The sequence below is a fragment of the Xiphophorus maculatus genome, chromosome 16 (genome assembly GCF_002775205.1).
Source record: "Xiphophorus maculatus strain JP 163 A chromosome 16, X_maculatus-5.0-male, whole genome shotgun sequence".
In the NCBI taxonomy this organism is placed as follows: domain Eukaryota; kingdom Metazoa; phylum Chordata; class Actinopteri; order Cyprinodontiformes; family Poeciliidae; genus Xiphophorus; species Xiphophorus maculatus.
In genome coordinates, this window is record NC_036458.1 from 20002910 (window position 1) to 20028765 (window position 25856).

Sequence of the window (25856 nt, forward strand, 5' to 3'; positions counted from 1 at the left end):
AACCTTTCTGTCTTTAAAAATGTTTCAGTTTCCACTACTTGACAGTACTGGATTAACTTCCCTTATGCTTGAGGAATTAAAGAGGGCTAAATTAAAGTCCTTAAGGAAAATAAACTACTTCATCAACTACCTGAACAGAGTCTATCCCTTATTTAAAATGTTATAGCTATATTTTTAGTTCCATTCAGATTTTGGGGTTTTTGAATCAAAAACCTTGGCCCTTATGTGTATTACATCATCTTGTTTTCAGCCTGCCAAAACCAATCGCTTTGGTGTTGACAACATTTCTAATGACCATTGGTCCCGTGGCAAGGTTACTGTCAGTTTTCACACTTAAGTCTGTAGGTGCCAGCTGTGTTTCTGTTGACTGATCTTGGCGTTTTGTTAATGAGGAAAGCGGTAAGCCAATCGATTGTACCCTAAAGGTCATCCGTTGGAAACATGCTGAGTGGCTCAATGTCTGAACGTTTACACGAAAGACCTTCAGAAGTCACGGACATCATGCTTCTACCCCCACCCCACTAGAACTAGTTCTATTCAATTTACATTAAAACCAACCCATTTAATGTCTCACGTAGAGCCATTATTGTCATCCTGCCAGCGTCTTTAGTGGGTACTGAGCTGTAAATGTGGTCACCTGAAATAAACCCTGTCAGCCAGGCTAAAAGCACGGTAATGCGTCCAGTCCCACAGAGGAGCGGTCATTAGGAAGACAAAGAGCTGCGTTCAAGAACTTCTGTCTCACCTCTCTAACTCACATACATGCACACAGACAAAAACATTTATAAAAGATTAAAGAAAGAGGAGAGTAAGACTCAAGAGGAATTTCTCTCTCTCTATTATCTATTTATCTACCTATTAGTGTAGCCAGCTAGTTACCATTTCAATAAGCTAGCTATGTAGTTATCTACTAGTTATTTATCTATGTAGCTATCTAGCTAGATATATAGCTATATAGCTAGCTGGTTAGCTAGCTATATATCTACCTAGTAAGCTAGCTATGTAGTTATCTAGCTAGATATCTAACTATGTAGCTAGCTATCTAGCTAAATAGATTGTAGATAGCTACACAGCTAGCTGGAGAGCTAGCTGAATAGCTATCTATGTAGATAACTATCTAGCTAGCTATGTAGCTATAGATGTAGCTAGCTACATACATATAAAACTAAAGACATGTTACAATATATACCAAAGAAAAGGCTGTACCTAATTTTTTTGTTACATCCCTTTCAGATAGGCAAACACGTCACACAGATGCAGTGTTCTTTTAAATCAGTACACATGTGGAACATCCATGTACATAACTAAAGCAATTATATACTCGCCTTGCAACTAAATTGGACCAAAACAACTCAGAACCTGCAGCAACCAGTTAAGTCTGCAGCTACAGTGATTATGGTAAAATAAAGGTGGACTGAGCCAAAGCTTTAGACAGTTTGGGTCTGATGGCTAAAAAACGAAACTGGTTTTGGAATGAATAAAGCTGCTTTAGATTATGATTTTGAAATGGTCCAGATCTTAAACCTTTTTATATGAATTGCCAAGAAAAGTGGAGTAATGTCCAGCCAGAGCATTGCCACATTCTTGTTAATGCCTACACAAATGATGTAGTGTGTGTTTTTTTTTTCTTCATATTGCTAATGAACATTTATCCAAAGATTTGTGGAATATTATTATGATATACTTGATCATTATTGTCTAATTTTGATACTTTACATTTTAGGGAAATTCAACAATAAATTCCTTCATGACAGACTTTCTAAGAATCTTTGAATCACTGGGTAAAGACTTTCAGATTTGTTATTAATAAATACATTTTATGGTGTTGTTAACATATTTCTGTCTACCTACTATTTCAACGCTGCCAAAACAAGAGTATGTGTCAAACTGTCAATAGGCTGATTTACAGACTGACTGACACAGAGATGCTGAGCAGATCTCTCTATGCTTTTACCACTCGTCAGACTTCAGATGAAAAACAAATAAAAAGAAAGGAAATTATCAAATGCTTTGAGAGGCCCCACACCTTTCCCTGACTTTGTTGTGGCAGCCAGAATCTGTGTTCATGATCCGCACCGACTCGCGCTCCAAACCTGTAATATTAGAGACAATACACTCTGAATTTCGCCTCGCTAAGAGAGTTGCAGAAGACACTGGTCAACACACGCACACAAACCGAGACACACAAACGCACACAGATCCTCGCTCAATCATTCTCAATAACACCCACATGGGTCACTTTCATAACACGGAGAGAACAAGCCGTAGGAGGGAGATGGAGAGAGCGAATGGTGAAAGGGGAAGTGAACACACTGCTGGATCCACTCGTTCGCCTCCCCAGGGAGATGTTCGCGCATTCAGGCGTACACACGCAGGCTCCGATGCACATTTAGATCCATTCTTGCATACTCTCTGAATAAATATGACTGAAAACTTACAAACGTGCGCAAACAACGGAATGGCAGATAATCTGCAAGGCAGGCATGTCACATTTTCCTCTGCCTGAAAAGGTCCACTTCACAGGTAGACGAACAAAGCTTCTCTCACGTCTCTTTCTCTTTTTCCCTTTATGACTCACACGGAAGTGCTCAGTGTTGAAGCGCACAGCAGAGCTTTGACTCACACAGTCTCACACACACCTTATTAACTCAGGGAGACAATCTCGTCCCACTTTACCCCAATGCTTTAAGGCTATGAAATTTGGGTCTAAATATACCACCTGTGCAGGAGAACTGAAGGGAGTTAGGCAGGTAGCGAGAGGCACTGAACCGGCTATTTCCAGTAGCCATGACCCACTGTGGTAACCCACTTTCTTCCTCTCTCCTTCTGTCTTTCTCCCTCTTTCTGTGGCCTGGTGAGCATCACGAGTGTCCACTCTAGAGCTCTGCGAGGAAAGTAGTTTTGCCTCCTGTCGCTACACGCCATACTGCATCTTAGTCTCCAGTGTCTCCAGTTTTAGGCCTCACTTTCCATGTATTAATAACTTCTTTTCCTGTTTTTGCTGAAGTATGCCATTACGCTCTCTTACTATAGTCTTCATTTCAACAGGTTATGACATCTAACATAGTGATTTCATCACCTATTGGCCTAATGCAAGTTCATGTTGGGGGAAAAGAAAACTATCTATAACCACATTTACAACATGGTTTCATCATAAAATAGCAAAGAGAAGCTCCTCTCTGATGATTTATGAGGCAATGCAAACAAATCGGTGATGTCCTACTCACATGAACTTTGAAAAATCAAGCCGGCATTGCGGAAACAAACTCTTCAGAATCGATGTAAAGTGTCACACTTAAAATAAACGACAGACATTTCCCTATTCTAAAGGGCTACACATCAATGGTGATGAAAATGTATCAGTTTGGTTCACTGAAAGAACTACCGTAGGTTGAAGTTCCCCAGTCTGTTCAGATGAACCCGTCCAATGTGTGTTAGTGGCAAGAGATTGTGTTTGTGAAGTCCTGCTGTGCTGGGGCCTCAAATATGCCGGCCACCTGCTTTCAAAGACTGTAATTGTTTCGTCATGAGGTTAGAACATCCTCACACAAGTCATTGTATAAAGAGACCCGCAAAGGGGAAAAAAAGGCGAAAGTCAAGAGGTCATCGATTCTTCTGTTCCCTTCATTGAAACTGGAATTAGCGTCAAACTCCGTCTTTGACGTGCGACATCACCCGACTGACTTTTAAGTGCACGAACGTTCAACTTGAGGCGTTGGACACCTTTCTGTTTTGTGTGTTGTTTTTATGTTGTTTTTAGCATAACTCCTTTCTTTTGTTGTTGTTTTTTTTTTGTTTTTTTAGACAATAAAATCTCCAGCATTGCATTTGCCTTTCTTGGACAATTCATTAGTTGTTGGTGAAACTATACCATCAGCTAACCAGACGACACAACACATTATGATGCTGAATTCATGAGACTTTTAGCACAGCTGTTTGAAAAAAATAAAAATCCCCATGTTGTGTTTTTCACAAATCATGTTTTTAAAGACTCTGTAAACACTGTAGGACTAATTACAATAGAGCTCTAAAAAATTCAGTTTTTATAAAATTTTGGCATGACAAAAGTTTCTTATACCGTTTGTCAATAATCAACTGGAGAATCTTACTGGTATTCCAGCAGTCAAAGCCCCTGTTAATTTCTGACCAATTTTGAGCGTCTCTATTGGTATTTTGACAATTTATCTCTGGCAGCAAGCTCCAACTGTTTGAGGTTAGAAGGTCTCCCTAATTTTTTGTTCAACAGATTGTTGATCGCATCCTGTCAGGAACTCTTAAGATTCCCTGCTGAAGTGATTTTTCTTTCACTTACTGCGCTTTCTTGACTTAATTCTGCTCTAGTAGTGGATTCATTTCCAATGTTTGCTTAAGCAATGGATGCCGTTTTTTTTCTCTTGCCCAGGTTGTGTTAAAAAATGCCCACATGGCTGTCGGATCCCTAACCATCAACGAGGAGAGGTCAGAGGTCATCGATTTTTCTGTTCCCTTCATTGAAACCGGAATTAGCGTCATGGTTTCCCGCAGTAACGGCACCGTTTCACCTTCCGCATTTCTAGGTGAGTAGCAATGATCAGCCGCCATCTTTAAAAGATGAATAAAACCCGTCCAGTTATCGCGTAAATCTAGAGCAGAGGTGTCCGGTGTCGATCCTTGAGGGCCGGATGTCCTGAATGTTTCATGTTTTCCTGGTTCAACCCACCTGAATCAAATGAGTGGTTCATTACCAGGCATATGCTGAGCTCGATGGCATGCTGAGGAAGTAATTGCACCATTTGAAAAGGCTCGATTGGTGGATGGATACATCAGAAACACACGGCACACAGGCCATCGACAACCAGGATGTGCAACTGATGCTGAAAATAGATGCAGGATATGGAAAGGTTGTTACCGATGTGCAAAAGCAAATATAAAAACTGTCTTTATCCAAGAATGCAACTGGCAGTACTTTGGCAGCAATGTTAGATGTTTTGTTTAAGTTAGATGAGATTCATTTGACTATCCTACGTGGCTTCCTGGAAATTTGAAAAAAATAATTCAATGACTTAGTGAGATGTGGTAGTTGATGAATACACAGCACATCATTGCTTCTCTAAATTATCTAATAGCTAGCACTTACGTTTGATAGTTTATATTCATGTTACCCTTTTACAGTCTATGAACTTACCAAATTCGCCATAATTCAGCCATGTTCTGCCTGATTGTTGGAAATTTGGAAAAGTCTCTTTTAAAGATAAGGAAATAATTATGCTTATCTGCTCTTGTCACACCATTATAGGAGAAGTTAAAATCATTATGTTATTGTTAAATACTAAAATGACAATTAAATACTAAAATGACAATGTGTGTTGCAAATTATCAAAGTTTTTCTCAGTCTTTTCTCAGTCTCTCACAGAGACTCTGTGAGAGTCAATCTAACTGGTCACATATATTACTGACTTGATTGCGTATTAATATAATAACATACCAAGTATTGCATTCAAGGATGCGATTGCCATTATTATGTTTCACACATTGATATTGCAATTTGGTAGCGCTAGATTTTTCCCTGATATGTTATATTGCGATGTATTATACCCATAGTTCAAGCATGAACTAGGTCACAGCTACTGTCAATCAATCAATCAATCAATCAATCAATCAATCAATCAATCAATCAATCAATCAATCAATCAATCAATCAATCAATCAATCAATCAATTTCATTTGTATGGTAGATTTCAGCAACAAGGCAGTTCAAAGTGCTTTATATCAAAAAATGTAAAAATAAAAAGTCATAAAAACATGATACAGTCACCAATTTCAGAAACCAGTAGCAAAAATTACATTTTGTCAAGCGCCATCATCAAAATCTGATGATTTTGATGATGGCGCTTGACAAAATGTAATTTTTGCTACACGTCAAATATGCTTGTCAGTGTTTCATTTATTATGGTTCAAGGACCATTCTACACAGGTGGGCCTTTAGCCCTGGTTTAAAGGAACTCAGTGTTTCAGCTGCTTTGCAGTTTTCTGGAAGTTTGTTCCAGATCTGTGGTGCGTAGAAGCTGAATGCTGCTTCTCCATGTTTGGTCTGAGTTTCCCCTCTAGCTGGTTTGGTTCCATTGTTTTTGTTAAAGTCTTCGGACCGCCCTTTGGTTCATTCAGAACAAAAGGCCCTTTTAATTAGACGTTGTTCTCTTGAGTGAGTTTAGCAGGTGTTTTAGTTAGATCTAAGTGTTTTTGTTTACTTCTCCTCCTTCATAAACTGAAGGAATTAAAAGTGATCTAGCAGGTGGAAATGCATTAAAATAAGTTTCAGTAAACTTTCCCTGACAAGGTGTTCTAAGCTGCATGATAATTCAGCTAACTGCTCCTTTCTCTCTCTTTCTCTTTGCCCTCTTATGTTTCCCACTCCTACTCAATTTCTCTGACGCTCCCTTCCTCTTTTCAATATGACACCCGGCATTTGCATATCTCTCTCTCGCTTCATTTTCTCTTTCTCTCTGCTGCCCTTGCTCAAGGGAAACTTTTCCTCCCTCCTGATGTTCCTCCTTTCTTCACCACCTCCCGCCTCCTTACGACTCCTTTCTGAAATATTCTTTCTGCTGCATCTCTTTCCAACCATGCTTCCTTCTTTTATCAATCCCTCGTCTTCCTCCTTCATCTTCCTCGTCCTCTGCACCCTTTCAGAGCCCTTTAGTGCAGATGTGTGGGTGATGATGTTCGTGATGCTGCTGCTGGTGTCAGCAGTGGCTGTGTTCGTGTTCGAGTACATCAGCCCTGTGGGCTACAACCGCTGTCTGGCTGATGGCAGAGGTGAGAGTTCCCCACACATACACACCCGCGTGACTATCTTTGTGGGGACTTTCCATTGACTTCCATTAATTTCTACAGCCTAAACCTTACCCATACCCTACTCATGACATACCTAACCCTAACCAAAACTCAATTCACATCTTAGTCCTAAATCTAACCCTTGACCCAAAAACAGTGTTTCCCCTTGTGGGGACCAGGCTTTGGTCTCCACAAGGAGCAGTGGGTCAACCACAACGTAGTATGTGTCGGAAAAATGGTCCCCACATGGTATTACAAACAAACACACACACACACAAACGTGCACAAAACCATAGCCGGCCAAAGGCAAATATGCAAGTTAAGGGCCTCCACACCACCAGGGGGTCCCCAAGAGCACTAACCTAACAGGAGAAAAAAAATGTGTATCTCTCTCTCTCTCTCTCTCTCTATCTCTCTCTTTACATATATATATTTCAAATAACATTGAATAATGCAAACTAAATGGAATTACACATGGCCAAATGATTTCTACAGACATGTTGCATGTTTTGCATGCTGGGCAAAAAGACGATTCTTTTACCTCCCATCCATATCCGCGCTGTCGCAGTAGAACAACTCCATTAACTAAATGAAACCTGGAGATGTAGGTGTTATTAATTTAGCAAAGGGGAAAATAACGCAGAACAACCATAGAAGAACAACCACTCATATTCTTGCTCTCTGTGTCTGCTACTCTACACACAGACTCGCTACCATAGCAACTGACGACAACGCCACTAATGCATCAGGATCCAACACCAAAAAACACAAATATTTCCCACACAACGAACAGAACTTTCAGTCCGTTACATTATTATGTTTTCAGGCTTGATGTTTATGTTGAGATTATTAAGAAGCGATCGCTGTGGTACCTTAGCTACTGCTGCTATTAGCTACTAGCTACCACACCAGTGGTTGGTTAGCTAATTTCAACACCTGCTCTACTGATGATTTGTTGGTGTGTAGGCCGGTTTTTAATTTTAATTTTTTACTGAAACAAAACACGTCAAATTCTGCTGCACATCTCCATGTTACAACTTGACTTGTCAAAGTCAAGCTAGCAGAACTGACCTACTTCCGTCTTTTCCCTCTTCCTTGCTATTTTTTTTATGAATACCCCTTCACCCCTGATTACTAGAAAGACATTAACACTGTAAATTCTATTGCATCGTTTTCATGATATTCTCCTGAATTAACGCATATCGGTTTTGAGAATATCGTTCAGCTCTCTAGTAATGGATATTTGAAAACTTAATAGGCTTGCCTCATTCAAAATTGTTGTGTAGACTTTGTGGCTCCAGGCAAAATGTATTTAGCAGGAGAGAAGGTAAAAATAGTCACTTTGGATGGTGGAGAGTACAGACCTCTGGTCTAGACGTAATCCAATTGAGAAATCTGTGATAAGACGTTAAAATCGACGTTCACTGACACTCCCTGTTCACTCAGACTGAGCTTGAAGAAGAAAAGAGGATAAAATATTATCTAGACGTATAAGACTGGCAGAGACGTACCTCAAACGACCTGCAGCTGTAATTAAAGAAAAAAGTGTGAACTCAGGGGAACTGAGGTGAAATGCAGATTTTAGGCATCTGCAGGGATGGACTGTTTGGTTTCCCAGGCCTTTCTGGGTTTTTGCAAGTTTCCTGAAAAACAAACAAACATGCTAATATTTAACTCAAGATGTCAATCAACTTTTAAAGGAGGGGGAGGAAAATAGTAAACAAAAAAAAAAAACAACAGAAATTTGGAGTGAATGCGGAGAAAATGACAGTTTAAACCTCATTAAACAAAGAGGTTTAGATGAGTAACGCTCCAACTAGCCATTTTCTCCCAGCGATAGTACAGATGCTTCGCAGACGATGCTCCTCTTCTCTGCAACAACACAAACGCAAACTCTGTGTGTGTGTGTGTGTGTTAGCCGCGCACAAAGACTGACAGGCACAGAAACACACTGCCCCCGCACGCAAACCAGCCGTTCTCACTGACCCAATGCCTTTATTCTTACATCCTCCTCCTCTTCGTCCTCCTTCTCCTCCTCCTCCTCCTCCTCCTCCTCCTCCTCCTCACTTCTCTGCTCTCTTTTCATCATATGGATCTAAACACTGGTTTCAGCAGAACTCTGCCGCTGGTTCCCTTCACACTGGACCGGCCATTTGCATAAATTTCCATATTTCCAAAAAAAAACAAACGAAAAAAACATGACACCATGAGGCTAGTTTCGTCTTAGATCTTACCATCTGAACAGATGAGAGACAAAAAAAAGAAGAGGAAAATCAATCTCCCTCTAGTCTATCTCTGATGTGTCTATATATAGACAGTGGTTATCTTTTTTTTATCCCTCTCATCCTTCATCATCTGCTGGAGAAGATGAACTTCTCCCCACAGCCCTGTTCTCTTTCCTAGGACTCCTTGTGTTTCGTTTTGTGTGTGTGTTGTTTTTTATTTTTTTGTTGCGTCGTGGGAGTTTGGTGTCATGAAGAGTGCAGATCGAAGTTTGCTGTCAAAGGACCTGACGTAATAATGTATCAATGAGTACATCGGCGAGTTGTGAAGACTTTGCTGGGTGCGTTTAGGCAGCTCTCCGGCTGGCAGACTTAACAGAGGAACGTTTGGCGCCGTATGAAGCCAGTTTGTCCAAGAACATAAAAAAATAAAAGCACTTTGCAACAAAACACACACCCACACACTCGCACACTCACCCCTTGCTGCTCACACACACCCACACAAACATTAAAAAAACAAAAAAACACAGCGATCGCTTATTGCAGTATAATAGCAGCTCACAGACAAAGTGAACAATTTCATTAAGGTGTGATTTGTGCTACTTATATGAATGAAGTGAAGCGATGAGAAAACGTCTTTTCCCTGTTTGTCATGGTGCAGCCACAAAGTCTGATGGATTTATTGGATTTTGTGTGACAAGTCTGAAGTGGAAGCGAAATAACACACGGTTTTGTTTTTATTTTCAAAAAAATACTAAAAGGTGCAGATGCAAGTTTTCTGCGTTTTTTTCTGTCAGTTTTCCACATTTCTGACTGTTTTTCTTCACAAAATCAAACTGAAGGAACCTGAACCAGAGGTTGGTGATATGGACTTAAAAGTTTTATCACCATGTTTTGTGGTAGTATATTGTGATAATGATAAGTGACAATAATAACTATTTATTTGTTGTTTTTTTATGATAATTGTTTGGTTGTGACACAAATATTGCTCTTAAAAACATTCCCATTTGTGATACGCTTCTTTAGGACACCAATCACATAAAGAAGTGTGTTTTGTATCACTAAAACACTCAAGGAAACTACATTTAATTATATTTTTAAATTTATTGATATGTATTGATGCACCATTGTTGTACAAACAGTGGAGAAAAATAGTAAAAATAATCCAGACAAAACAGTTTTAGGGTTTTTTTCAAACATCATTAATTGGAATTTATGCGTCAACGATAAATCACAAGCTTATCATGTTAAAAAATGTATCACGGCAAACAATACGATAAAGCCCAATTGTAATTTTCAGATTTTGACACGTTTTCATTTAGATTATGGTCTGAACTTTAACTAGGCCACTCTAACTCAGGAATTGGCATGGATTTAAACCTTTTGTTGTCGCTCTCTGCCATTTAAGGGTCATCATTCTGCTGGAAGGTGATCAAAATCGTGCAGTTTCCTTCCACATATATCACTTTTAATCTTCGATCATTCAGGTGGAGTCTTTTTAAAACTTAACAGAGTTCTGAAGGCGAAAGCTTGTACTGGAGTTTATTTACTTGAATCATAGTAAAGACTTTGCTGGATAATGTGAGTTACAACAGATATAAAAATGAAAGCCCCCACAATCTTGTGTCTCCTTGTTGATCGATCATTTTAATTCCCCTCTCTCCCCTAAGAAACATTCATTTTTAAATTGTAACAGCAAAATGAAAACGAAAACAATTGTAAATTATTTTATAAGCCACTGGTTCAGAAAGTCATCCAAATGTTACATTTTTTTAACAAACCTTGCCTGTCTCTTTCAGAGCCTCACGGCCCGTCTTTCACCATCGGTAAGGCCATCTGGCTGCTTTGGGGTCTCGTCTTCAACAACTCCGTGCCAGTCCAGAACCCCAAAGGCACCACCAGTAAAATCATGGTGTCAGTGTGGGCCTTCTTCGCTGTCATTTTCCTGGCCTCGTACACTGCCAACCTGGCTGCTTTCATGATCCAAGAGGAATATGTGGATCAAGTCACGGGTCTCTCGGACAAGAAGGTAAGGTTGAGGGTTTCTAACCTAGAGCGGTCCTGTTGTATCACTTAAAAAAAAAAAGCTGTGAAGATTTTTTTCATTTCTTTTCCTGTAATTAGTTCCAGAGTCCCAATAAATTCTCTCCTCCGTTCCGGTTTGGCACGGTCCCGAACGGGAGCACGGAGAGAAACATCAGGAACAACTATCCAGAGATGCACACCTACATGACCGCGTTCCATCAGAGGAATGTCAACGAAGCTCTGCAGAGTCTGAAGGCCGGGTAAAGACCTCGACATGGTTTAGACATGTTTACAACCAGATTGAAAAGCATTGTTCCCAGCAGAGATCAGGCCAGTTCTCCCAGAAGTTTTTGTTCACCATTAATTTGAAGTTCCAATGAATTGGGTAAGCTGAGAGACGTTTGATGAATCTTACTTTTTTTAGAGGGGAAGTTGCTGAATATTTTCCTGGAGAGGGAACTGTCTTTGTGAAAGTTTGAGGTTCAGGTTGTCGCCATGCCGACTTTCTGTTTCTTAACTTTCCGCTTATTTTGGTGTGTGTAGCTGCGTTCAAAACCCATTTTTAAGCATTTTTCTTAGAAGAAAAATAAATCAAAAAGAAAAGTTCAACATCAAGTCCTGCCATGTTTATAAAATATTTTTCTCAATTTATTGTTTTGCTTTTCTTTGTGTGCTTGATGATCGCTTTACCACCTGGAGTTGAAAGTTTAACACCTTACACAAAATCTATAACTGCTGTGAAGTGGTTAAATTAAATGAATTATGTTGAAGAGAAAGTAAGTCAGACTGCAATGCTGTTGGAGCCACTTCAAGCATTTGACATGCTGATGTGAGTCTTCACCAGCTTGATCTCAGTATCTAGGCTCAGAAGAGAGGGACGAAAGTGTCTTGATTTTAAATTACGGCACACTTACAGAAATCTGAATCTTATTAGAGAAAAATTGCATTTTCTGCCATTTAAGAAAATTTTTTTGACAGAGAGCAGCAATTTTTTACCACAGTAAAATATATGAATATACGGAATAGAAGAGAAGTGAACTATATGTGAAGGACTGGATGAGGGCAGACTGTACTTACAACATAATGATGCAATGGAAATATGAATTACCGAATGGCGTTGAAAACCAACATTTGTTGCGTTTTTAAAAGATCTTTTTTCAACACTTTGCCTGAATTAACATGTATTAGTTTTTTTGTGAACTCTCAAAAAACGCAAGAAACAAGAAGCTCATTGCCAAACAGTAGAAATAACAAAAAAATAATTTTCTTTGCTACTGAGTCTAAACGTGAATAGGACTGTAATATGACCTTAATAATACCTTCAGTCCCCCTCTTCAGTTTCCTCCGCGCGTTCCTTTTCGCCAGCCTGCGTGCCAGCCTCAGCCACTGGCAAAACCAAGTGAAAGTCTATTACTCTTATCGGCGGCTTAGTGCTATTTAGCAGGTTAATTGGAGTGTTGTAGCTGTAGCTGTCTGACTTCTAAGTGCTAATTAATTGCAACCTATCTGTCTCTCTCCCTGCCGTTCTCTCTGTCTCTTTCCCCTCCTTCCTCAGCAAACTGGATGCTTTCATTTACGACGCCGCCGTCCTGAACTACATGGCTGGCAGGGACGAGGGCTGCAAGCTGGTGACCATAGGCAGCGGCTACATCTTCGCCACCACGGGATACGGCATCGCCATCCAGAAGGAGTCTGGGTGGAAGAGACACGTGGACCTGGCCATCCTGCAGCTTTTCGGCGACGGTGAGCGCAGCTCGCCGCTTCCCGCACCGTTTTTATTCATAGATGCTTAGCGCTCCCTGCAACTCCATCGCGCGGGAAGCCTGCACTGATGTGATTAGCGGTTTAGTAGCGTGCGAATGCATCAGATATGCGACCGTATTTTAACTGATCACAAATTCTCAACGACCTTGACGCGAGCGGGAAAGGATGAAGCCAACTTGTTATCTGTTTTAACACTGATAACACTGTCCTCGTAAGGGGAATTGCTTGTAGCTGGGGGCATGAAGACACTGCTGAAGTAAAGCTTGATGGAGGAAGAAATTGGAAAAAGAGCATATTGACAAGTTGGCCGCAAATCTATTCTTGGGATAAATTTGCTAACATCAATAAAGAAAGGTGTTTAAAGTCACTAAGAAGATCATTTTAAATGGTCTTCTTGCAAAGAAAAATGCAAAAAGCAGAACAATAATGAACCACGCATTGCTGTTTCTCTGCTCCATGCTAACCATTGCATGCGTAAGCTAGCTCCTACTCATCTGATAATTGTATTAATCAGATTTAAAAGAAGTTGAAGGAGGTAGATGGCAGAAAGTAGCAGAGGTATACAGCAGAAGACATACAGGCAATATTCGGGTTGACAAAAAAATACTGGAACATCTGCATCACCTTTTAAAGCAACAACACTGGATCCTTCTACATTTTGCTTTTGCCAGTGTGATCGAAAATGCTGCCTCCAAAAGAGTTGACATTTCATCAAATTGATTTTGATCCATTTAGCTAAAACTAAACAGAGCTCGGCTCTGAAAGGACGCCATGACTGTTTGAAGTCAGGAGCCTTACAGCTGTCAATCTCTGGTGAAAGATTCAGAGAAAATATCTGATCTAAGACGATATCTCATCCAGGAGAGAGACAAAAATAGCTCTGTTTCTGTTTGTCAAGCAAAACACTTGAAAACTCAAAATATCACAGTGGTCAAAAACTTAAAGTTCTGTTAAGAATTGTAAAGCTGCTGTCACACTGTTTTCTATTGTGTCGTACATGCTGCCATTTTGAAAAACCCTTGTTAGTTGAGTCTGAACGTGAGAGCATGAATTAGATTTATCGAACATAGAGTCCTGTCTTTAAAGTATGGGCATCACTTTTAATATTGTTTATACTGAGAGAAGTGAGATGGAGTTCACAGCATTCTGCTGCGCCATGACCGGGTGTGTTGCTTTTTGTAAGGTTTTATTGTTTTCTTCAACTGGGAATGAAGCTTAAATGAACTTTACGTGACCCCATTTGACAACTGAATAAATCCAAGTAAGGCGTGCCTTAAGTTGCTCTTTCAGTTTCAACCGTCCGAGGAGGCATCTGCGTAGCGCAGAGTAAGATTAAGTGATGTTATTGTTGGGCCGCCGCTGGATTATGTGACTCATAGCTGCTTTGTTTCTGCAGCAGTGATGTATATGCGCACCATGAGATACCAGAGCTGTGGCGCTCATGGGGCGAAATTTTTCGACATGTCCAGAAATATATATTTGATGACTAAACTAAGTATCCTACATTTTTAAATGTGAAGGAAGGGGATGTGGAAGCATTATTTTGCTATTGCTGTTGCCTCTTGTCTTCAGCTGACAGTAAAATAATAATTTGTAATTATTATTACAAATACTAATTTTCTAATAATAATTTTACTGACAGTAAAATAATAATTTGTAGAGTCTATATAGAGAGAAACTGGGGTGTAAGGTTCTTCAAGCAGACGACATGCAACGAAACGACGAAGAGACTAAAGTTGACTCAGTTGAAGCCAGATTGATGAGTGAAACTCTTGTTTTTAAGGCTTAGAGCTGAAAAAATATCTTCTAGTTTTTCTCAACTTTTATAGCTCAACTCCCCTGTCGATAAAAATCCAGATTCTTTCAACTTTAATCAAGCTGACTGCTCTTGTCCGTGTGCTATCTCTTTAACGTATCTGCATTCACGCTGTTGCTCCATTCAGCAGCTAATCAACAAATGTCAGCCTGTCATGTCTACTGGCAGCTACCCATGCCTAGACCTTTAAGGATGGACAACTGTGTACAGATAATTTGGGTTTTTATATATATATTTCCAATCATCTTCAGATGCGTATTTTAATTCTCCATTGTTGTTGCGTTTTCTATAAGAAAAAAAGAAGTCGGAGAATGTCACAGAAAGTCCTCTGAGGTTTCAAAGATAAGAAGTTTTGTTCACTATGCTCACATCAATCCGTGCTTCAGACAGGAAAACGGTTTGAGCTGCTTTCCCTTTAAACCTGTAGGGGACAGATACATAAAACTAAAGTTTATTTTCAACACACTTTAGTTCTCTTTATTTTTTGTCTCCATGTCTGAATTTGCTGCTGTATTTCTATAAAGTACAGTGCCTTAAGGGTGCAACAACGCCGTTTCCAGGACAATAAGTTATCGTGTTTTAAGCCGTTATCCATCTGATTAGCATGTATGAGAAAAGAAATCTGGCTTTTCTAAGGAACTGGTCTCTGATTGGCTTTGCGACTTAAATGTAAAGTAGATTCAGACAAGGAAAGATAAGGCCGAGCTTTAATGCAACCTGTGATTTAGCTCCGCTGTGGGGATCCTCGGCTTTATGATCGCACTTGGCTTTCATAAGACTTTGCCCAAACTCTCCAGGGTTTCTGCTTTTGAAACGCTGCTTTATTCCAGCTCCAACTTGAGCATGATTGGGTGTCTACAAGTGGCGATTAAATGTCGTCTGAAAGCCGCTCTTTGTGCAGATTGAAGCGGTAGAGTACAGCTAATCATTTTCATACAGAAGGTCTGTACCACAAAGTGCTAGTAAAATATTACTGCACATGTACGTATTTTATGTTACTATTGTATATTTAAGTTTAAATCATTTGTTTGATAAAATTCTCAGCAATCTTTGTTGTTCTCTTGTGCTTTTTAGGCCAAATATTTGGCATTTTTCTGCTTTTCATCGATTAAATTTCAACAAACTTTTTATAATAACGGCTCTTTATATGAAATAGAATTTCTGTGTCGATTGGCCAGGTGAACCAGTTCTCCCAGTATGCGTTTCCCCTTTTTGCTCTGGGAGTCTAAAAGCCAGTATCAGCTTAAAAACAAGCCTCCTCAATAAGTCCACATGCATGTTCAACCTGTTTTAAGTTATTTAAACCAGAGCTTTCTATTTTATACATTTTTAAAACAGAGTCAAAGGGGCACTGATGTACTGATTTAAATATAGTTTGCCTAGAAATAAAAGAAGAAGAAATTTTTAAGTATTTTATCTTGAGAATATTAATACAGGTTTTGTATTCTGCTTCCTCAGAGGTTAACTTATCCAGATAGGAAAAAGCTGATGTTTCATTGTTGTATTTATCTAAAAACAACACACAAAAAACACCATTGTTGTTGCACCTTTAAAACAGAGAGTAAAAGTGTTGGGGAATCTTCTTTCAGCCAGTGACTATGTTTACGCAGCTACAGGTGGGGCGGGGGCAGCACTGCATCCATCTACTCCAAGGTTTGAACATCTGGAGAAAACTCTGTTTAATCTGTTGCCTTTTCTGACATCTCATTAAAAAGAGTTCAAACAGTAGGAACGGTCTGACAGACATTCTTAAATTGCAGTATTATGTGTTTTCCAGGCATATAGTATCATTTTACAGCACAATCAAGTAACTATGGTAACTTCAGTTGTTACAAAAATGCTGTATGAATCAAATATGGCTTAAAAGAAATTTGACTTTGTAATTAAACGCCTTGAAATTGGGCCTCTGTGTCTTTAAGAAACTCCTGCCCTTTCTGAAGCTCCGCCTACAGGAAGTCATCACCTCTATTAACCCTTCAACGTTTTTACCAGCTTTGCACTGAGAAGCAGCTCGTATAATGAGCTCAGCTGATGCGCAGCTCCACCAGGTGGTTGCTAATTGCTGCTGGCTAGTCTGAAGGAGCCGAGTGGGGGAAGTCAAGGGGAGAGGTGGAAGCATGGAAACTGGCCCAAGGAGGAACTGGCTCTCGAAGGTGGAGCTAGGTCCAACCAAGCGTTTTGGACAGTCGAATGGTTGCCATGGAGATTAAAGGATTTCTCAAACATGCATGAAAGAACCAAAGCAAAACTCCTGGTATGTTTTTGATGAGGGAATAACATTACAACATGATGTAAAGGTCAAAGAAGTCGATTTTTACATTATACTGCCCATTTAAGTTGATTTGAAACATCTTTCAATCCTTGTCGTACTGAAAGCCAGCCCATGCCAAACTCAGCAGCTGCACCCGCTGTATAATCAGGCTGACCTTTTTTGATACGCAATTAAACGCAGAACGGAAAATGTAAGAGAAGTTTAATGTGTCTGGAGGTTTTCTCGCGTCTCGGAGCCAACTCGGCTGGACGTGCTCCAGCACATTGTGAGCCTCCTGAAACGAGGGCCGTCCGGAGGCCCGCTTCATTGTGTCCCAGTTAGGGGTGCCAGCATAGCTCCTGGTGTATTTCGACACTGGGTGCTGTGTGAGAGTGCATGTGTGAAGGCGCGCACATGTGAATATGGGTCAGCCCTCTGAAAATGAGCCGATGCGTGTGAAACGAGTGAGAAAGTGTCGAGATTCTGCGTATTTAAGAGAGATGATTATTTTCGTCAGCCTCCATCCTAAGAGTCTAATAAGTTTTCTCCATTTATCGATTCTTACTTATCGATCACCAGTACCAGCAGTTTCTGATCTGGCTACATTCGTCCCAACTTTCAGAGTTGCTTGTGTATGTTTGTACGTGAATATGGGTCGGCTCGCTGTAACACTCCCCTCCATCCCGTGCCACTGCAGGAACCGAGTGGCCCCTATCTCACAACCTCTGAGGATTTCAATGTCACTTTGCCACGCCTTGCCGTCCACTCGGCTCCTAGTGGCCTAGAAAGGGATCCGGCTCACGCGGAAAGCCCCGTGGTTCGCTGTGGAGGGAGTGTGTGGGTTGTTTGACGCAGGCAGGGGCAAAACGTATATACAAGAGCTGTCCTACAAAAACAGAAACCACACATTTAATTCCAGTTTTTTTTCTATAAAATAGAAAATTTTCACGTGGCTTGACCTTTTTCTGATCAACCAAGACTTGCTGCATAAAATCAGAAGCTCTCAAAAAAGTTTAACCTGCTCACTGAGTGTTTTTATTATGCTTGTCTAAATCTGAAGTGATTCTGCCACAAATTATTGTTGGAGATTCTCTTTATGTTCTCATCGGAAAAAGGTTTGATCAGCTTGAAATAGGCCAGTCATGACAACAAATTCTGCTGGACGATACATTATATATAAATAATAATATTGTTGTTTTGAGACCATTTTCAAGTGATTCAAAGGTAGTGGAATAATAATGCAAGTACACGTGTCAAAGATCAATAAACTTGAATTTCTAACGAACATTTAACACTGGAAGTGGAAGACATTTAATGCATCAAATGAATTATGAAGTTTCTGTGAACAGAAATGCCTTTCAAAAAGGAGCTTGTGAAGACCAATGGACCAGACTTAAGACTTTTGTCATCCAGTCTTTGGTAGAAAGAGAGAGAGAGACACGAGAAAAATGAACAGCCACACAAATGGAAATTACCGAGCGCATTTTAATTTGTCACGCGATTAATTGATTTATTGCAGCAGGCTTAGTCTGAAGCTTTAAATACTCTGTAGTTCAAGTTTGATCAGTGTCAGTATTTAACAAAAAAAGACTGATGCCAGTCTACATCTGGTGGTGAATTTGTCCTTTAACTTGTGCCGTCCTTCTGGTCACTCCAGCCTTTTTGGTATAAACTCGTACATTACTCACATCGCAGTGTTCACAGTAGCGGCTCGTAGTGCGGAAATTACGGTACAAATCCCATACTGACTTCGACGTTGTTAGCTAGCCTTGGTAATTCACACAAATAAATTGCATTTGGAGAACTGTTCTTACCATCAGAGCAGGTCAAGAACTTTCTTATTTCGATACACAAGACAGACTAGTTTACTTTTTTAATATCATGAAATCCTTTGCTACAAAATCTTGTTACGCGACCGAATCAGGGTTGCTAACTCTCACTCTTGAGAGACTAAAGTTTTTTCCTCTATTCCTCCCACTGCCCACTGTCCCCAGTTAAATCTCTCTGCATTCAAAGAAACTACCTCACTTGATGCATATCACCTTTTATCCTACTGTTCAAAACATCTCTTAGGTTTTATCAGTGAAAAAGAGAGAGAGGTTTTCACACCATATCACCGAACGTCCTGTTTCCCTCTGACTCTTTATTTACAAGATGTGAAGCATCGAATGCACAGCTTCCTTTTTATACTTCCTGCATCTCGACTTACTTCCAGCTCCACTTAAAAGCAGAAATCCATATTTTTAAACATAACCACACTTTCAAAATGAGAAAATTAAAACAAATGTAATCTCTAATTGCCTAATTCGTCGACAGATCCACAGAGGAGGTGTGCCGTGCGTTTTCTATATCTCTGCTTTCTCCTGACGGTGCAGCCACCGCCGCTGACTGTATGATTAATTAAGCGATTCCCGCCATGCCTCTCTCGGCTCTGATTGAGAGCAGCTTGTGATGAAACAGAAGGTGACCCACAAACGGGACCGCGAGCTGACGGAGCGGCGTCATACGCACCTGCGAACATATGCTGGGACCGAACCGTTTGATGTCATCGACATGCGACTGTGTGTGTGTGTGTGTGTGTTTCTACTGGCTGGTCTTGCTGTGAAGGCCGCTGCCCTCGTCCCTCGCAAATCCTCGAACCGTTTATTAAACCCTCGTTTCATCTGCTGCGTCATCACTTCCACGTCTCAAGCCGTCCCACGCCAATTCTTTACGTCGCATCCATCCTCTCAGCTGTGTGTTTTATGTCCGTTCCCACCACTTCCCAACCTTTCATTGTACGCCTCTACTGCCTGTTTTAGTGCTCCATCAACTCCTTATGCCTCCCCCTCATCCATCTCTCCCCGCTTCCTTCCCCCGTCATACCATCTGTTGCAGTCCTCACCTTCTCCCTGCCTTCGTCCTTCCCCTAATATTCCCTCTCTACAATGTCATTCCCCCTCCTCCAGGTGAGATGGAGGAGCTGGAGTCCCTGTGGCTGACGGGGATCTGCCACCACGAGAAGAACGAGGTGATGTCCAGCCAGCTGGACGTGGACAACATGGCCGGGGTCTTCTACATGCTGGGCGCCGCCATGGCTCTGTCCCTCATCACCTTCATCTGCGAGCACTGGTTCTACTGGCAGCTGCGCTTCTGCTTCATGGGCGTCTGCTCCGGCCAGCCCGGCTTCGTCTTCAGCGTCAGCAGGGTGAGAGGCGACAGAGGGAGAAGGGGTTGGGGGGCCAAACGGGAGTGAGGACTGCACGACATCCCGAATATACACTGTAAAAAAAATACTGCATATTTAACGGCCATAAACTGTAAAATTGTGACAGGAAAATTTCGTATGCTAAAAAACAATTTAAAACTGACTGTGCCATGTAACGCTGAAAGAAAGAAGGAAAATGAGAAAGAAATAAATGTTTTACCTCAGATTTTATGGTGGAGTTCTGGCAACAACAGCAGCCGGCGATTAACTGTAGAAATGTACTTTTTTTCTTTTTTACAGTGTAAGATGGTCCAGACGAGTTGAGTAGTATTCATGTCCTTACATATAAAATATCATGCACTAAAGACACTGATAGAATCATTTTAAAACATTAAACTTTGAATTCAAAAGCATTTTTTCAACCATCTATTTCCTGTAGCAAATAATTCTTGAATTTGTTCCACTGACCCTTATTTGGAAGAGTTAAGGTATATCCATATGATTGAATGGCCTAGTCAAAGAGCAGGCTTAAATCCAGTTAAGAATCTTTGTCAACCCTTGAAAATTGATGTTCACCGACACTTTGTTCAGTCTGAAATGGGTTCTGCAGACCGACATGCCACTAAAGACTTCCTAACTGAGAAAAAGTTGGAATATATTCAATACAATTTTTGTTTTTTGCCTTTTACAAAATTGTTTCCTTTCCCTTTACAGTTACCAAATGTAGAAAAGTACAAACAGATTAAATGGGTTTTTTTTAAGGCATTGTATTTATTTTCCATTTTCTGATGGCCACAGGTTGGCAGACGTTCCCAATCGTCGCTTACAGAAAACAACAAGCTCTCCTCTTTAGTTTTTCTTGTGATTCATAGGCGTTCCTGGAGCCCATGAGGTAAACATTTACAAAATGCTGAGCTGAAATCAATAATTCACTCAAGGAAGAAAAAAAAAAATCAGCCTCTTAACCAGTGAGGGTAGATTACTGCGTCCCGGGAGACCAAAGTCACCTCAAGGTGTTGGATTTGCATCCCAATTGTTTTGACTTGGCTGTGGTGTAATTCACTGCATGCCTCTGAAGGTGAACCTGTGCAGGCTGAACCACGTGGCTAATTTACAGCAGAGGAGCCACATGTTGCTGCTCTTCCTCTCTCTCTCTCCCTCTCTCTGTTTCTCTCTCCATTCGGTGTGCCGTTACCTTGACGGAGCTGTGCAGCCAGAAAGCAAAGCTAAAATCGTTTCCATGCTCTCTGATCATGCTTGAGTGCCCAGCTTTCATTACTATCTCCATAATGGTCGTTTTATTTTGTTGATGTGTGTTTGTGTGTAACCGTGTCCGTTTACCAGTCCTCCTAGGCAGTCTGGAATAATACAGAGCTTCATTATTGTTTTGGGGGGTTTTTTGTCTGAAATGTACAAAAGTACAAGTACAAATGAAGTATTTGTACTTTCAGATCATTATTAGCTGAGAAAATGTTGTCCTCACTTCTGTCCTTCCTTATATGTCTGTTCTTTCATGCATATTTGCCTCTGTTCTTACCTACTTATCCTTTATGTTCCCTCCTCCTTATATACCTCCCTTGTGTCCATCATTCCTTTCGTTTTTGCGTCCTTCCTTCCTTCTTGATTGCAGGCTTCTTTGTCTTTTTAACCTCCCTTGTTTCGTTGGATCGTTCTGTTCTTTTGTCCTTCGCTCTTTATTTACTTCTGAAGTTGATTCATTCATTCTTTCTTTCCTTCTTCTGTCTTACATTTCTTTGTCCTTTCACCGTTTTTCTTCCTTCCTTGTATCCATACTTTTTTCCTTCTACCCTTCCTGTGTTGAATCCTCCATTTTTCCATAGCTTCCATTTTTTCTTGTTTCTTTGTTTTGCTTCTTTCTTTCCATGTGTCTTCCCTCCATTGCCTCCTTGTGTCATTGCATCTTTCTGTCCATTTGGATGTCCTCGGTTCCTTCTGCACTCTTTTGGTTCCTTCCAGTCTCTCTTCCATACTTTGAGTCTGCTTATAGCAGATGTATCGGCCATAAATCCACAGTGAATATTTGGTCATTTATATTTTAAAACGATCATAAAGTTACCGGGGATCCGGGATAGCCGAATCTGGAACAGTATTGAATTTTTCATGAAAACTGTGGCGCAAACCCTGATTTCCATTTGCCTCTCAAACGCCATTTGACTTCTCATTTTCAGAGCCGAGCCGCTCGCTTATGTTTTTTTTTTTTTCCTTTTCTATTATTATTGTTATTGCATCATTACAATTTGTATGGGTGGCTGGAACAGAGACCAATTAAGCTTTGTGGAACATTCAGCGATCGTCCTTAATGGCAGAAATTACGCCCGTCCGTACCGCAGCCTGGTAAAATGAATGAGCTGCGCGTGTCCACGACTACAGTGAGATGATTCAATATGAGAAAATATTCTGGGCAGACACTCATAGAAAGAAGTGATTTGCATTTAGAGCACTGGGCAGGAAAACATCAACAGGAGTTATGACTCTCTATCATCTCAGCACAACCCGATGTCCAAAGCATCATATCGTCCATGTCTCATTTACTGTAACATTGTCTCCTCAGCAGCAGCCATTTCTTCCTTTTTCTCTTCTTTCTTTTCCTCTCTCTCTCTTGTTCTGCTCCTCAGACAGATTCTGTTTTCTTTAATTTCATAGCCTAATCTAATAAAGCTTATTGCTATTGGCGCAATTAACTTTTAGGCCCGGCACAGTGAGAAATGATATCCGTCACGGTTGCCGTGAGTCACGCACTCACGTGAGCGGCTCTCCTCAGACTCGCCTGGTCCTTCAGGTCCCACCTGAAAACACTCAGACAAATGAGTTGTGTTGATTTAAAAAGCCTGTGATGACTTCAGAACTGTAGACGTATCGGAGGTTTTGATCGCTGCACTCTGCGCAACAAATTATTTGGAAGTTCATTTGCGCGTCGCAGCGTAAACATTGCCAACGTTTGGACCGTGATAAATTAGGAGGTGCTACACAATCTACAGTTTTGTTCCTCTCTAACTGTGATATCCATGATCATAGAGCTGATGGTGTTCTTTATCTGTTATGGAAGGAGAGTTATACTGAGATAAAGGTAGAGCAAAAGTGTTCCCACTTCTTAATTTATTGTTATCCCATCATGTTATCGCCACAAACAGGAATTTTATTTGATTTCATGTGATAAACCGACACACAGTAGTTCACTGCAGTTACAGCTACAAGTCTTTTAGGGCGTAGCTCTACCAGATTTGCACATCTAATTTCTTTCTTTCTTTCAGTCTAGGTAAATATGGATGGGATGTTCAGTTTTCAAGTTTTGCCACTGATTCTCAACAGGATTAGGACTTTGACTGGACCATTCTAACACATAATTATTGTTTCATCTTAACTGTTTCATCTCATTCTGTGTGTTGGAGATCATTGTTCTGATGGAAGGTAAATCTGTGCTTTAGTATGAAGGTTATGAAGGTTTTGCTTTTTAATTATTTCTAACAGTGTTATCCTCTACACTGCAAAAACACAAAATCTTACCAAGTATTTTTGGTGTAGTTCCTAGTCAAAATATCTTTGTAGAGTTGAAATAAGACAAAACTAACGTAAAGGTACTGTAACTTTAAGTTAGAGACATAGGATTTGTTTTAAGTCTTTAATGTTGATGGAAAAGTTCTAGTTCCACTGACAGATTATTTTACTCAGAACATGGGAAGAATGTCTTATGAGGACATTCTTCGATGGTGGACGATGATGGAAAATGGAGATAATATGCCAGTGGAACTGGTACTTTTTAAAAATCAAGATTAACAAAGTATTTCCTTAAAACAAGCTTCTGTAACTTGCTGGAAAGTTACTTGTAAGTTAGTCTTGTCTTATTTCAAATGTACTGAGATGTTTGCATTAAAAGCTTGACAAAAATATTCAGTAGTATTTAGTGTTTTTTTGCAGTGTATGATTGTCCCGTATTTAGCTAAATCCTTATCAACGCTGATCCACTTCCTTGCTGAGAAAACCCCTCGTTAGCATGAGGCTGCCACCAAAATGTTTTCCACTTTAGGGTATTCTGACTTGCAGCTTGTCCAGATGGCCACTAATGCTGTCTAACACCTCTTAGGCCTTTAATGCACTTATGCCAAGATTAAAATTCACACAAGTGGACTCTACTTACTAATTTGGTGACATTTGAAGACAGTTTGTTACCCTCAACATTATAGGAGTCTAGTTTCACTATGAATAACTATAAATAACCTGCTAAGGTTTTGGTTTTAAAATAACAATAGATGAAGGAATAAGTCCAGTGCTGTTATCTGAACAGGATATTACATGTCTGGGGAATAAATACAATATACAGGAATTTGACAAGAATGAAAATGCAACCTTACAGTTAAACATGTTATTCAACAAACTCACTAAGCTAGTAACAGTTAAAAAAGTTGAATGATTAAACTAATGAAATGCTGGAGGCAAAAACAATAAAAATATATCTAATAAAATTATGCATCGATGCTACTGTTCAATGTTGAGAAAACAGGTTTATCTAAGAGGAATTTGGAAATTTGGCCAATTTAATTCTTGTTTTTAGTAACTCTTGTTAGAGTAACAAAATGTGAAAAAATTAAATTGACCAGAAAGTACATTTGAGTACTTTTTTTTCTTTTTTTCTTTTTTGAGGGAAAATGTGACAAATTCAGTAACCAGGACGAGATGCTTCTGTGTAGAAAAAGCCAAAAATATCATCAAACCAGGTGAACGGGTTTGTTTTTGTCTTCCTCCTCCAAGTGCCTCTCCTGCTTCACCTACTTTCCCAACAACTCTTGCTATTAACAGACTGTGAAATGAAAGCAATATCACTGCTTGTAAAATAAATATTAGAACAAAGCCTTTTCTGCGCCATTGCAGCAGTCCAGATCACCAGAAATGCGTGAACTGTGGAAGAACTACGAGGGTCTCGAGGAGAAGACTCCAAACTGTAAAAGACTTCTGATCCCGCAGATCAGCTGAGTTTTGACCAGCTGCCGTTACATTATCCAGAGCAACCTCCTGTGAAGAATCAGTCTTAGCGATTGATCTGCTCCTTTATGGTTCTCATCTGTCACGCCTGGTTTGCCCTCTGCTCAACATCCATTTTTATCTGAATATTGTATCGTACATCACTGAATGCAAATGGAGCCGTTTGTCTTTCTGTCTCTGAGGGGCTCAGCTTGTCTCCCCCTTAGTGTGGCCTTTGTCTTACAGTAGGAATTGTGTTGCTGCCAGCGGCGCCAAGAGGCTTGTGAAACTGAGGTTTTTAATAACTGCCAGAGGAAATAGTTGAGCTGGATTCTAATTGCATTGATTGAAGGTATTGACCAGTGGATCTGAAAGGGTTTTATAATCCCTCTGCCCATATCAATCACCTAGCATCAAGTCGCTCCGTTCTCTCTCCGGGGTTGTGCTGTTTGATCAATTGTACTCTGTTTCACAGCAGCGAACATGCTGCATCACATTGCGTTTGATTTTCTCCCTTATCCTGTTAAATGTAGATTCATTTATAGATATTTACTCACAATATACGACTGTTCTAACTTTTTGTCCTCTACACTAAGCATTTGTCAGGATGCAGTTTTAAGCATTTTTTTTAATACAGTCTAATAAAATGTAGAAGGAATAATTAATGTTTATTTATTAGGTTGATAACCAAACTTTTATTGCCTGACATATTTATTTTTCAGCACTAGTCTTGAAATATTTCTTTAAGTGCTCCTGGTACTTTAAGAAATAGCCACTTAACATTTGTGTTATCCTTAACTA

The 25856-nt window shown here is 40.1% G+C and overlaps 1 protein-coding gene across 3 annotated transcripts in view; it reads left to right on the forward strand.

Moving 5' to 3' along the window:
- Positions 1-25856, forward strand: part of grin2b (glutamate ionotropic receptor NMDA type subunit 2B) — a 170923-nt gene that overhangs the window by 135202 nt on the left and 9865 nt on the right. For all 3 annotated transcript variants that reach the window (XM_005810901.3, XM_005810900.2, XM_023348900.1), the window contains 6 exons: positions 4403-4556; positions 6670-6795; positions 10835-11064; positions 11160-11320; positions 12616-12803; positions 19840-20078. In XM_005810901.3, the coding sequence (XP_005810958.1) occupies positions 4403-4556; positions 6670-6795; positions 10835-11064; positions 11160-11320; positions 12616-12803; positions 19840-20078 (1098 nt within the window). The remainder of the gene's footprint in view (positions 1-4402; positions 4557-6669; positions 6796-10834; positions 11065-11159; positions 11321-12615; positions 12804-19839; positions 20079-25856) is intronic.